General features: G+C 43.2%; 1 protein-coding gene across 1 annotated transcript in view; it reads left to right on the forward strand.

Moving 5' to 3' along the window:
• LOC127227793 (deleted in malignant brain tumors 1 protein-like) overlaps window positions 1-14,135 on the forward strand; it is a 114,285-nt gene that overhangs the window by 13,128 nt on the left and 87,022 nt on the right. The window contains 3 exon segments of the mRNA XM_051192126.1: window positions 7,455-7,487; window positions 10,911-10,940; window positions 12,386-12,448. Coding sequence (XP_051048083.1) covers window positions 7,455-7,487; window positions 10,911-10,940; window positions 12,386-12,448 — 126 coding nt within the window.

Here is a 14,135-nt window from a genome sequence, read left to right on the forward strand (position 1 = left end):
AGTATCCTATATGGTATCTGAGAACCTTACAAAGATGTATGGGGGTTAACCATGTGCTGGGAAGAAAGGAGGTACTCCCGGGAAGTTGGTGGGGAAGGTCGACTCTACTCCAACACTCAGGTGGGGGTGGGGACTACCTTTCTCCCAAAGACTGGCTTCCTGTGCAGCTCGTGGAAGGTTCTAACAGGTGTTCTGGCCGAGTGGAGGTGTATTTTGAAGGCGTGTGGGGCACAGTGTGCGATGATCTGTGGGACGAGAAGGAAGCACAGGTCGTGTGCCAGCAGCTGGGCTGCGGGGCTGCCGTGTCCAGCCTGGGAGAGGCCTACTTTGGCCAGGGCTCTGGCCCCATTCTTCTGGATGATGTGCAGTGCTCTGGGACCGAGGTCTCCCTGGGGCAGTGTTCTCACGCTGGCTGGTTCATCCACAACTGTGGGCACGAGGAAGACACTGGTGTCGTCTGCTCCGGTAAATCACTTTCTGTCTTTTCCAAGAGTTGATTTCTCTCTTTATCCAATCATTCTCCTTTCTCTCTGACCCAAAGGAAACTTTTGTAGCATATTGTCCTGTGGGATCAAAAGCCTTGTCTGCACATGGTTCCAGGCACCTTCCAGAATGACACTTGTGTGGAGCCTCTCCTTCATGGGGTTTTGGGAGCATCTGAATGTGGACCTCTTATTCTACCCCAGTCCTCCTGCATCCACTTAGGTGGCCAACAGTAGCACTAGAGTGACAGACTGGAAATGAAAATACTCAGGCCAGCTGCAAGATTACATGATTTGTGGGTCCTAGGGTGAGAGCTGTGAGAAATTTCTAGACAGAGACAGCAGTGCCCCATAGGGTGGGCCCCTTCTAATTGTGGGCCCTGTGGGATTGCGGGGAGGTACCCTTGGGTAACCCTCTGTCCTCTCCCCACACTCATCTCTCTGTGCTTGGTGTGGCATTGCATTATCTTTTAGCTTTTTCTAATTAAATGGGAGCGATCATTGTGATGGTAATCATTGTGACCCAGTGCCCTGCCCTGTATCCTGCAAGCTGGGCTGCTGATAACACGATCCCTGAAATTCTTCTTTTGGGGGAGTCAAGCTCCTAGAGAAGGAGCAGTTCTGGGCCTGATGAGCTAGCAGTGGACCATAGAGCAAGGTACAGAGTTGAGTAGAAGAGAGAAGAATGGGCCCTCCTCAATCCCCAGCTGCTAAGTGGTAAATCAGGGACCCCTTTCTCAGAAGCCTCTGCTCGTATTTCAAGGTTCAACCTTCAAGGAAGCAAGAGCTAAGTCTTCATTCACTGGCTAAGAGCTAAGTACTCTCCTAACAAGCATTTTCTGTGGAAGGCTTGGGCGGTCGAGCAGTGACCAAAATGACTCTGTCTCCACAGGATGGACTAATGGCCTCCGTGCATGTTCCCATGGCCATTCTTGGTGACTGCAGGTGTCATGAGCCCTGCCCTGGCCAGGGTCTTCCCCGCTGCAGGGAGTATCGAGAGTCTTGGCCTATGAAACTGCCGTTTCTAAGGTGACTCTGCAGCCTGCAGGAGAAAGCTCCTGTGGTTATGGTTACTCTGAGACCTGCTTTAAGGTTGAACTGGGAGACCCCCTTCTGAAAGCTCTTCCTGTGAGCCCTCAGCCCTGCCACTATGGGGCAGAATTCACACTGGTCCCATTGGGGTGTTCTGAGCAGCTCACATGGGCAGAGAGAGGACTTTGTTGCTCTCTGAGGCTGCACATTCTTGGACCTGGTATCCTGAGAGGGAGGGGCTGAGAGTGGTTTAGTTAGCAAATTAGCGCAAGTATAAACCTTGCTTTGGGGGATTTAAAACCCCTTCTCAAGTGTATCTTTCCATGACGGGTCTCAACTGGAGTTGATTTTGTGACCTAGGAAGCATTTGGATGTTTTTGATTGTCACACTTGGGGATGTCCCTGCTGTCTGTGGTAGCACCCAGGGGTGCTGTTAAACTTCATACAGTGCACAGGATGGCCCTCTGCTGCAAAGACTGTTCCAGTACCAGATGAAAATAGCACAGAAGCTTTAGAATCAATCATGTGCTGTGGAGACACGGACATCAGTAACCAGTCATGAGTTAATAGTGTGTTGACAGTTGATTAATAGTTATTTTCATAGTGACAGGAAATCATCTACGACTCCGTATCCAAGGGGCAGTTTTGGCTGAGCACTTCCCAATAATTTCATCTGATTTTCTTTTCTTTCTTTTAAGATTTATTAATTACGCATAGTGTTCTGCCTGCACATATGCCTGTGTGCCAGAAGAGGGCACCAGATCTCATTATCATAGATGGCTGTGAGTCACCATGTGGTTGCTGGGTATTGAGCAGCTCTTAACCTCTGAGCCATCTCACCAGCGCCATCTGCTTTTCTTTTCTATTGATTGAAGTTGATTAAATCTGTCCTGTAATTTTTTGTAAATATGCTATTTTGTTGGGTTTATTGAAATAGAGTTTGAATCATAGCATGCCTAGTGTGCTAAGAGACTGTCTCAAAGCATAAATCCTATCTGCTCATGGGGCACTTTGCAGTTCTGTAAGCACTTTGCATCCATTTCCCATTCCATCCTTATCACTCAGGTGAGTTTGTTTTATTGTTCTTGTTTTAAAAATAAAGAAACCAAAATTAAAGGACAAAATTAAGTCAAGGTTAAGACGAATGCCTTCTTGACCAAGGTCAGCCAGCATGCATTGGACCTGAGGCAGCCATATCTAATGTCTCGTTCCCCCACCAAATATGCCTACAATTTGGAAGAGCTGCCTTGAATCTTAGCCATTCTCAGTTGTCGGTGTTGCTCTGCTAGTAGTCTCATCCATAGCAGCTGCTTAGTCACCCACTCCCAGAACATGCACATACTTTTGGCAAGATTCCCCAGGTACAGGGAGGGTCTTCCCCCGCTACTGAGTTGTACTGGTTTATCTAAAGCAAAGCCTTCATCATCAGATTTCCCCCATTCCAACTCCCTAAGAGCCTGCCTTTCCTGACACAGGCAGAAAGGCAAAGGGTGCTAATTGGGAAGATGAGTAGCTGATTTGTCAGTGAGAGAATCAGTTACTTCCTCAAATAGCACAACCCAGGGTTGCCTGCCCTCAGCAGACACTCTGAAATCCCATTCACTTTCAAAGTCTAAATGATACCAAAGTTGCATTTATTTTAATATGAACAACATTTGAAAACACTCAATACCTGGCAGCATAAATCCCTTAAAAAAACAAAACAAAACAAAACAAAAAAACAAAAACAAAAAACCCCCGCCCTATTTAGCCTGTGGCCATGCAGCTCTGATCTCAAGCTGAGAAGCTTGGCAAACCACCCCTCCTTGAAAGACCTGGGTAAACCCTGTGTACAATTCACACTAACATCCCCACAAATACTGAACAAAAGCGAATGAACACTCCTTCCTAGATGGCATTGGCCTTTCTGAGCTAGTCCCGTGTAACCAATTCTAGGCTGAGCTTTCCACTGGGGACAGGGTACCAGGGCAACATCGAACAATTCAGCGAGGTAGAACACTGCAGATTTTATCCTCTTCCGTAGACTCACCTTGCATTCTACCTTCTTTTCTTCTTCACAGAATCTGAACACTTTCTCACAGAAAATGAGACTTCGAGAGATTTTGGTAAGAGCAAAGACTGCGCTTAGCACGTCTTTAATAGAGCACCCACAAGTTCCCCTAGTCACCTGGTTGTATTTGCTACTGTAACCCACGTGGGAGGCAGGGGAGAGCAGAAGACAAACATGGCTTTCATTATAAGGACCCACCAAAAGAAAGAAAAAAAATGAGAAGGTGACTTCCTTGGCTTTAACCACACAGGTAATATTCCATCTCCAAAGTTCTCTGGGCCTGTTGCCCAAACTATTCTAGAGAATTCTGGAAGAGATAATGGCTCTGGGTGGGCAAAATTATAATTCAAAGGTGCAATTGAACTCAGATTGACTAAGGAGAGTCCTGACTTCGCACATATGAAGATGGAGAGGGGAGTCCCAGGACAACATGTACCTTAGGTTCCTTGTCATATGCTAATGGAGGAAAGAGGAGAGGAAAGCCTTGGCTTGTCTCTTGATGGCCTATTTTGTGCTTACCACAGGAGAACTTTTTTTTTCCTGTAAGCCTTGGACCTTGCTGCCTTCAGAAAGTTGATGATGTATTTGTTCGTACAATCCAGTTTGTAAATGACTCTGAGCTACCTGAACTCACTGGCCAGATCCTACTGAATACACGCCCCTTCCCACCACATTCATGGTGCCCCCTGATACCTACTCCATGAGCCACCACACATACAGTGCACTCTGGTGGACTTTTTTCATGATAATGACTCCTGGTTTATTTATCTTTGTTCTTAGATGCTGGAATCTTAACACCATTTCCTGGTGGTGAGTCGAGCTTTCCTAACTCCCTGTGTGATGCGATTGGCAGGTATTTCTAACTAGTGGGTCGATCTTTAGCCTTACACACCTTACTGAATAGAATGATGTCACCAGGGAATCCCTGTGCACTCAGCCCACTCACAACACTCTATGGACTTTGTTTACACTGTTTTGTTTTTCTTACTGTGTGGAAGAAAGCTCTACCCTCTTCCTAGGTGTTCTTGGTCCAAGTAACTCCTTCTTACTCCTCTCCAAGCCTGAGCCCACTGTCACTTAGAAAAGACAACCCCACCCCTACTGTTCATTACCCACCATTGCCGCCTTTGCTTCTTGGCACTCCGCATGCTTGCAGATCTCCTTTAATTCTATATTAAAAGGACTCACTTTAGAAAAGTCATAGTTATTGCCAGTGGGACTCACCTTAAAGATTAAATGTGCCAGATGCTTCTCACAGCTCTTCCTGTGAATCCCAGCTTTGTTGGTAGATTCTGACCTTTGTGACAAGAAGGATCAGGTCCTCCTGTCAATGATAGGATCCCCTATGCTGTCTGCTCAGATGTGTCCTATAGTGAATTCTTGGTGTGGTTAGTCAAGTTGATCCAAGTCAAGTAGCTTCCTTCCAGCAGTACTTTTGTACCTTTAAGACTGGCCACAGTTGCAGCTCACAAACGGGTCAGGACGATGCTCCGGGAGAGTAGAAGTTTTCTATCACGGCCAGTGGGGCAGGGTCTGCGATGACCAATGGGACCTGCATGAAGCCACCGTAGTGTGTCGACAGCTGAACTGTGGGCGTGCCCTGGAAGCCCCAGTCCAGGCACGATTTGGTGATGGCCCAGGGGAGTTTCTGCTAGATGAGATGGACTGTACTGGGACAGAGAGTTTTTTGGGACTGTGCCCTCATGCTGGCTGGCGTCTACATAACTGTGGTCCTGGAGAAGATGCCAGTGTCATCTGTGAAGGTAAGAGCCACCTCTCCCTCCAACAGTGCATATCATCTTATCAAGACTGCATCAACATCAATCATTTTGGAATCTTTGTATCCACATCTGCAATCACAAATTGACACTGCTGCTTGGGTAGGCCATGCATAAAGAGACGTGGGCAATTTAAGAGCTTAGGAATTTTAGACACTAGATGTTGAAATGGATTTTACACAGAAAACATAGTGACAGACATAAGCATTTCCATTGTAAGGATTCCAAGACATCTCATAAAGAGAAAACATGACCTACTAGTGAGGTGGTTCATTCAAGGGCATTGTGATGAATGAAGATAAAATTTTCTACTTAATATTCACAGTCCAGGGGCTGAAGAGATGGTTCAGTGGTTAAGAGCACTGGCTGCTCTTCCAGAGGACCTGGCTTCAATTCCCAGTTCCTACACAGCAGCTCACAACTGTCCCAGTTCCAGGGAATCTGATACTTTAATACCAATACACATAAAACACATTTTAATAAATTATATTTTAAAAATACTCACAGTCCAAACAAAACATAGCACTGCAGCAGCTGAGGTAGAAAGATAGTGGAAAATTTAAAGCCGTTCCACATTCCTTAGTGAGTTCCAGGCTAGCTTAGTTCACAGAGGGGAGATCTTGCCACAAAACAAACAAACAAACAAAAACAAACAAACAAAAAGAAACAAAACAACCAAAAACCATAGAAGGAGCTGGTGAAACAGCTCAGTTGGTAAAGAGACTGCCATGTAAGCATGCAGACTTAAGCTGGATCCCAAGATGATAAGTAAAAAAAACCAGGAGTAGTGGCATGTGCTCACTGACCAGATCCTGACCTAAAAAACAACATGGATGTTGGCTGACCTCTATCCCCAACACAAGTGCACTTATACACTCATGTATGCAAATAGAACTATGACCTGGAATAGCTTTAGTTTATCCTGTTGATTTCAAATTCATGGTAAGTTGAGAAAGTAGAGTATTGAGACTCGTGTGGGACTGGGCTCCTCCTCCCAGCACTGTGGATGTTTGGGGTCAGTTTTGGTGGTGGATGGGCTGCCCTGTGCTTTGGGGCTATTTTTTTTTAGCATGTCTAGTCTCTATTTACCAACAACTGTAGTACCCTTAACGTGGTTGTAACAGCCAAAATGTCTTCTAATATGTCCCTTTGCACTGGTCTAAGGATACAAACATAACTCTAGATTTCACCAATCACAGGACTAATTTTCAGCACATTATCAATGCCAAGATACATTTTTACATCAAATGGGAGGGAATGCTGATTTAATGTTAAAGGGTTAAGTGGGAATGGCTGTCTGTTGGTTGTATCCCAGTGGTCACAATGTCTGTATTTAAGATATTACCCAGAGCTCAGGAGTTAAGAACATGTACTGTTCTTACAGAGATCCAAGTTTATTTCCCAGCACCCATGTTAGGAGGCTCACAAAGGTATACAAGTCCAGGTCCAGGGGATCTAGCTCTCTCTTCTGGCCTCCATGGACACTGCACCTACATGCATACACACACACACACACACACACACACACACACACACACACAAAGACACAAACAAAATATAAGAACTGGAAAGATAGCTCAGTTGTTAAAAGCACTTGCTGCCTTTGCAGAGGACTTGGATTCTGTTCCTAGCACACACGTGACAGCTTACAACCATCTAATTCCAGAAGATCCTGCACTCTCTTCAGACCTCTTGTGGGCACCAGGCATTCATGCAGTGCACATACATACATGCAGACAAATCACTCATACACATAAAATAAAAATAAATAAATATTTTAAAAATAAAATTGAAAAATATACTTTAAGATTTTTTTTATGTTAAGTAGAAACAGCTTTTGCTCACTTTATTCCTTCTAAATAATTGGTTTCATTTTTGTTTCAATTATTCAAATTTGAGTTATTCTGTAATGTTCCCGTTTTCATTTTCCCCAAGGGAATTGCTATTAAAGCAAAATTCATTCCCCTCCTGCTATTAAGAAAGTGGGGTAAATTCTCTGGATAGTACATAGAATCGTTTAGTGAATGTTCTTCTGAACTGTGTGAAAAAGGAATCTGAGCTAACTACCATTAGCTCCAACAACCACTTAATTCTCAATTCCTCTCCTTCCAGGGAATGACCAGGAGCTGGTGGAGAGGCCCCAAGGTAGGAGGTGTTTTCACGCTGAAGCTCTTCTTATCGTCCGCACTTGATGCTGACTTCTTAACACTTACGGAGCCAAATTTGGAGAGAATGTGTTGCACATTCTGCACTTAGTCACCCCTCTCTGGGGAGTCTGGCAGCAAAAGGTTTAGGTTCCATTTCTGCCACTTCATTCGTGTTAGTGATCATAACAAGTTATTATGTCTTTCTGAAGAGGAGACAAAACACCTACCTCACAGTAGGATGTCTCCATTGAAGGTCAGAGACTTGGAATGGTGACATGTACCAATGCCACTCAAGTGTGTGACAGTTTTGGGTGGGAGCTTTAACCACAGAGTCACTATTTATTTGAGTCTTTAGCTCAGAGGTCAGTACCCTTCTGGGAACATTTAAGTTTCACAGGCTAGATGGTGTCATGGTATTGGCTAAACAACTGGGGACAACAAGAAACCAGCCTCAGGCAGTCATGAAACCATGGGCCTGTCTGTTTCCACATAAAATTTCTCTTGCACAATCAGGTTCTGGAGCTGGGTGACGACAGTTCAGTTGGTAAAAATTCCTCCTGCACATGAGGATCTAGCACCTACATAAATGCTGGGCTTGGTAGTGGGTACCTGGAACCCTAGTGCAGAGACAGGCAGATCTCTGGAGCTCATTGGCTAGAGTCAGCCTAGCTGAATTGATTAGCTCCAGGTTCAGTGAGAGAGACCCTGTCTCAAAAACAAAAAGTTGTAGAGTTGTGGATGATGGTGAAGACACTGGTGTTAATATCACACACAGACACAGACACAGACACAGACACACACACACACACACACACACACACACACACACACACGGTGGGGTTGGGGGATGGCCACTAGCTGTGAGGTAGGATGGAGCCATAGGTTCCCAACTTCAGTACTAAATGATTTAATGCTAAATACTTTCTATGCATGACTTAATTAATTTTCATAAGAAATGTATGAGTCAGGTACTTCTTAAATTTCAATTTAATTGATGATAAAACAGTGGGAAAATAAATCAAATTGCAGAACTGTGCTAGCCAGTTGAGTAGTAACATGCCTAGTTTGGCTTTGGTAGACAGCTGATGCTACAGGCAACCTCATTCTTTTTGCTCAGTTAGTGTCTCTAAGCAGGAGAAACTGGAGACATTCCTTGTTTCTCCTTCTTCACTCTACGTAACTAATACACCGGAAAAAAAATCTGTCTCTACTTTCAAAATATATGCTAAACTCTTTAGCATCTCCCAGCCCCAAGAATGCCATCTTCCATAGTCTGGCCCTCTGTTACCTCCCCTACCCCCTGCCCCATAGTTGTAAACTGGATCACACCTCTGCACTCAAAACCTCCCAAAGTTTGCTTCATTGGTGCTGTCTCTGTCTCTCTGTTTCTCTCTCCTTCCCTCCCTCCTCCCTGCCTTCCTTCCCACACCCCATGTGTGTATCTACTATGTGAACAGTCAGGCTGGCCTGTAACTGAAAGTGAAAGCTAAACTCACGATCTTCCATGTGCTGGGATTAGTTTAAAGTATGTACCACTCAAAGGCTCCACTCAATGACATGTCTCTGACCACTGAGGAAACTCCCCATCTACCCTTTGCCCAGCCATTGAAACAGACAAGGTCATCTCCAGTTAGGACCTGTCCCAGTCCTTCTTTCAGTCCCAAATTCTCCTTATCATCAGGTCTCAGATAAAACACCGCACTCCCACAGAGAGAATTCCTTTGAATGCACGATGCAAACAGGCTTCCTCTCAGTCACTTTGTATGTGATCCATCTGTTCTCCCATCTAGGATGGTCTTTGTCATTTTGCTTTAATCCCTTGCCCATCCTCCATCTCCATCCTCCTTCCTCTCTCTCCCCAGGGTGGGGAGTTAGTGAGAGAGGACTGTCTATCTAAGAGCCAAGAGCAGTTCTGGTCAGTAGCAGCTTCTAAATAGATACTGGGATGAAAGATAGGCATATGTGTAGCATTCTAATTTGAGTCATTAATCAATGAACAATGATGGCAACTTGGCAACTTCCTCTCAGCAAAACCCACTTACTTCCCACAGAAGCACAGAACATTCCATTGTGCATGATTCCCATCATCCTTCTAAGCCCAGGAGGCTCGGGCTTTAAAAAAACAATCAATTTCAGTAATTATCTAAGTGTCATTTGGTTGTGTTTTAGTTTTTCCATTCATTTCCCTACCACTCATGTGGTCACTACCCTTGTTTCTAGTTTTGCTATATATCTATATATCACAGATATATGTTTTACTCTCAGCCTTTTGAAATATGTAGCACTGTGTGTGTGTGTGTGTATTTGTTGCCTTGACATGACTTTTTTAACTAACTTCATGATTGTAAGAAAGCAATATGCATTTAACAGAAACCATACTTTGGTGCTTTGTATTTTGAGTTTTATCTTTTCTCAGGACAGTAACATGCAATAAAAATTATTTTTTCCTTTTACTGGGGAGCCACAGTGAATCACAACAACCAAACATCTTAGAAAACAACCAGTATCTACTGGGCTCTGTGTTGCTAAAGTTGGATGCTTGGTAGATTATTTGTATTTTATTTATTTGCCATATTTTGTGGAGGTATGTGCATGTTCTCATGTATGGCACTCACACATACGTGTGTATGTGTGTGTGTTGTGTGTGTGCATGTAGAGAACAACCCTAGGTGTCCTTTGTCGGGATCTTTTATTGGTTTGGAGTTCCTCTAGCAGGCTAGGCTAGCTGGCCAGCAAACCTCACAGGCCTGCCTATCTCTGCTTCCCCAGAGCTAGATGACAAGTACACAACACCACACAAGGTTTCCACTTAGGATATTTTAACCCAAGTTAGTTTGACTTATGGTTTTTTTTCAGGACACAACTGTATCATAAGTCAACATTAGTATATAATGTTGATATACTATATCTGATATAGACAATAATATACTGATATAGACAATAATTATAATACATTATATATCATCTTCTACATTATGTTATAATATGTGATATAATTTAATGACATTCTATGGAATGATTAATAATATATAGAAAAATTAATGGAGTTGGCCACCTAGGGTCCACTCAACTCTGAGGGAAGCATGAATTGAGATTATATCTCAGTTTTGGACATCATCTTGCTCTGTGCCTAGCTGTGAACAACTACCCAGGACAGACAAGTGGCCCTGAGTTCCTATGGTGACCTGCTTACTCTCAGTTTCCAAAGAGCCATGTGTAAAGGCTTTACCTAGAAAACCTTCAAAGAAATCTACTCATTAAATATTTCCTGGACTCTGTTAATCCAAAGAGCCTGTATTTCATCAAGAATTGATTTCTTGTTTTGTATTTCAGACTTATCATATTAGATTAATAAATATGCCAAGTAGAAGTTACTCAATTGGATTTAATAAGAAATATCTTGATTTATTTGTACCACTAGGTGATGGAAATCCTGCAACCATATTGTCAGGTAAGTGATTTATTATTATCATCATCTTTGTTGTTGCTGTTTTCCTTGGGCATGCATATTTTACCCATGTAAATCTAGGAGAGAAGATGAATAAGTAGATGTTCTGTTGTGCCTGAGAGATGTGTCTTAACCTGTCCTGGATATTGAATTTGAGTGCAAATGATCTCCAGAGCCTAAAAAAAGAGCTCATAGTACTTTTATTTTTAGAGAACATTAGAAAATGTTTTGATTATATGAGTTTCATAACCAGTTGTTCAGCGCAGTTTGACCAGCTGTTCTGGGAGTTCATAAACTCCCTCAATTTTGGTAAAGGATGTGTTTTAAATTTTCTTTGGAGGAAGACTCATTTGCTCACATATGATGCTAGCCTATTGTATGAGTTTGAGTCTGCCATGGCATCTATATCAAACTGTCATAATTTAATGGTTTAAATGATGTAGATTTTTTCTTTTTTCTTTCTCTTTTTTTTCCCGCCTTGTAGCTCTAGAATTCCTAAATCTAAAATGAGTTGTGCTTAGCCAAAGGCAAGCTGTAATCCAGGTCTTGGAAGATCTGTTTCTGGGTTATTGTTATTATGGTTGTGACAGAATACCTCACAGAAGCAACTTAAAGGATAAGGGGTTTAGAGATATAGCTCATCATGGTGGAAAAGATTCTTAATTTCTTTTCTGTTGCTGTGGTAAAATACTCTGACAAAAGCAATCTAAGGGAGAAAGGGTTATTTAGCTCACAGTTCACAATGTAGTTTGTCATGGTGTGGTAATCAAGGCAGCAGGAGCTTGAAGCAGCTGGTTATATCACATCAGTAACCAGGAAGCAGAGTGAGTGCTCAGCTCCCTTTCATCACTTACACAGTTCAGAGTCCCAGCCTAGGGAATGGCACCACCCAGAGTGGGCAGGTCTTCCATCTCAGTTAATGCAATTATGATAACATCTCACAGGCATGGTCATAGGTCCGTGTTCCAGGACCTATACCTACACACTAGTACAAACCTAGAGACAACAAGACACCTATAGATAGACTGACAACCATAGATATTAGTACAGCACCTACAGGCAGTATGATGCCTACAGATAGTATAATACCTACTAACAAAAACTCACTCTAGTAATGAAACACTGAATAACATAAGCATAAGAATCAAACAAGGAATCTTGAGGGTTCGTATCACCAAACCGATTAGGGAGAATATAACTATCATTAAAGGACATATAATACCTGCATTTGGACTTAAAGCCTGGTAGGACAGGATAGGGAACAATGATTGAGTCTGGGGGTTGGAGGATTAGTGGCTAAGTAGTGGGTTTGCATTCCTATCACTTATGTGATGGGCCCTTCAGAGGTGAGGCAACACTATACCATGTGAAGTCACAGGGAGCCCTGAATGCCATACTGTCCTTGAATCACCATGAACAATTACTGTTAAATATTTTTTTTATTCCAGTTCTGCCTGCTGCCATCTCAGCTCAGCCATCTTCTAAACTTGTCTCAAGTTCCACTGCATCAGGTAGGACCCCATCAGCACCATCACTGAATTAACTGTAGCTTTATTAACTTGTCTACATTGGTGAGCACAGGTTATGCGACTGCTAGTTAATAATGCTTCCTCTGAGATCGTGTGACTCGAGGGGAAGGGACCGAGGTAGTCTGGACTCAGCACTGGCCAGCTTCTCTTTGTGTTTGACTGTCTGTAATTACTGTCAAAGAACACTGGGACTCAAGTGTCCATGTGTCACAACTGAAAAGTATGACATGAAAGGACACACCTGTGCTAGAGAAAGAGAAATTACCAGAGGGTCCCTTCACACCCTTTGAACTTAAAAAACAAAATAGAGCACCTGGCTAATGCCGAGGAAGAGTGTGAAATAGGAAATTTTAATTTCCCTCACACCGGTGAGTCACAGATTTTCTAGTTGTTGGGAGCAGGAGTCACCATTACAGCCCAGCCTCACTTATCATTGTGGCAGTTTTGATGCTGTCTCATCATCTGTAGCAACCACCACTTCAGTAATTCAGATGTGAGTTGTGTAATCCACAGTGTGACAAGGCTGGTGAAAAGCCGGGCCTTCCCTCTGCAGCGTTTGGGCGGCTATCAAGTACTGGAAAATGCAACTAGTGGGACTGAGACAGGCTGTGTACATCAAGTCAAAAGACGCCCTGGGTCTTCTGAAGGCTTAGGATGTGGGACACTGCTGTGCAGCATGCATGATGCTTCTGTAGCAACACGAAAGAACTCTGCAGAGCTACGGGATGTTAACACAGTGCTGTGTGCTTGAACTTTTGTGAAGGGAGCAGCTCTTGTTAAGCATTCTTGCCGCACACATACATGGGACTTGGGGAAAGCTGGAGGTGGGAGATAGAGCCATTCCCTTAATTATAGCAATGCTTACACAGATGTATTCTGGCTCCAGATTCGTCAATCTGCATACATTGAAAAACACAGAACACCAATTATACCTCAATGAAGTTGTTTTCTGAAATTTTACTTAGGGTCTGGGGGGGGGGGTGGCTCAGTAGGCAGGAGCACTTTTTTTGTAAGCATCTGGAACTGAATTCAGATCCCCAGCATCCACATAAATATCCAGGCATAGTTACACACGACTATATGGCCCCAGTACCTTGGGGTGGAGGGAAGGGAGAGTGACAGGAGGATTCCTGGACTTGCTAACCGATGCTTTAGCTCCAAGTACAGTGGGAGATCTGATCTCAAAGGAATAAGGCAGAGTGGTAAAGAAGGGCACAGATGTCCTTCTCTGGCCTCTTTATACATATATGTGCATACATCACACACACACACATACACATGTGCACACATCACACACATACACAAACATGTATACACACACACTATTTTTTTAAAAGATCACAATAAATATATATTAATTACATATTTAAATTATATTTTAGATATGCAGAATTATATAAGATTACTAAAAAATATTAATTGTACCCATATCTTTTCTTTGTCAACTGTGGCTGCTAAAAATTTTGACCTGGATTTGTGGCTCCTGCCTAGTTCTGCTAAGTGGTGTCACTACCTTTTCATCCACTGTGTCAAAGTTTCCTGTGGGTTTTCTTCTCTGAGTCTCCTTACAGCCATATGGGAGGCCTCTTTACTCTCACTCCCAGATGTGTAGACTCATGCTCAAATAGGTTTCATATTGTCCCCAAGTCCCATGAGATGATAACAGCAA

The sequence above is a fragment of the Phodopus roborovskii genome, unplaced genomic scaffold (assembly GCF_943737965.1).
Source record: "Phodopus roborovskii unplaced genomic scaffold, PHOROB, whole genome shotgun sequence".
In the NCBI taxonomy this organism is placed as follows: Eukaryota; Metazoa; Chordata; class Mammalia; order Rodentia; family Cricetidae; genus Phodopus; species Phodopus roborovskii.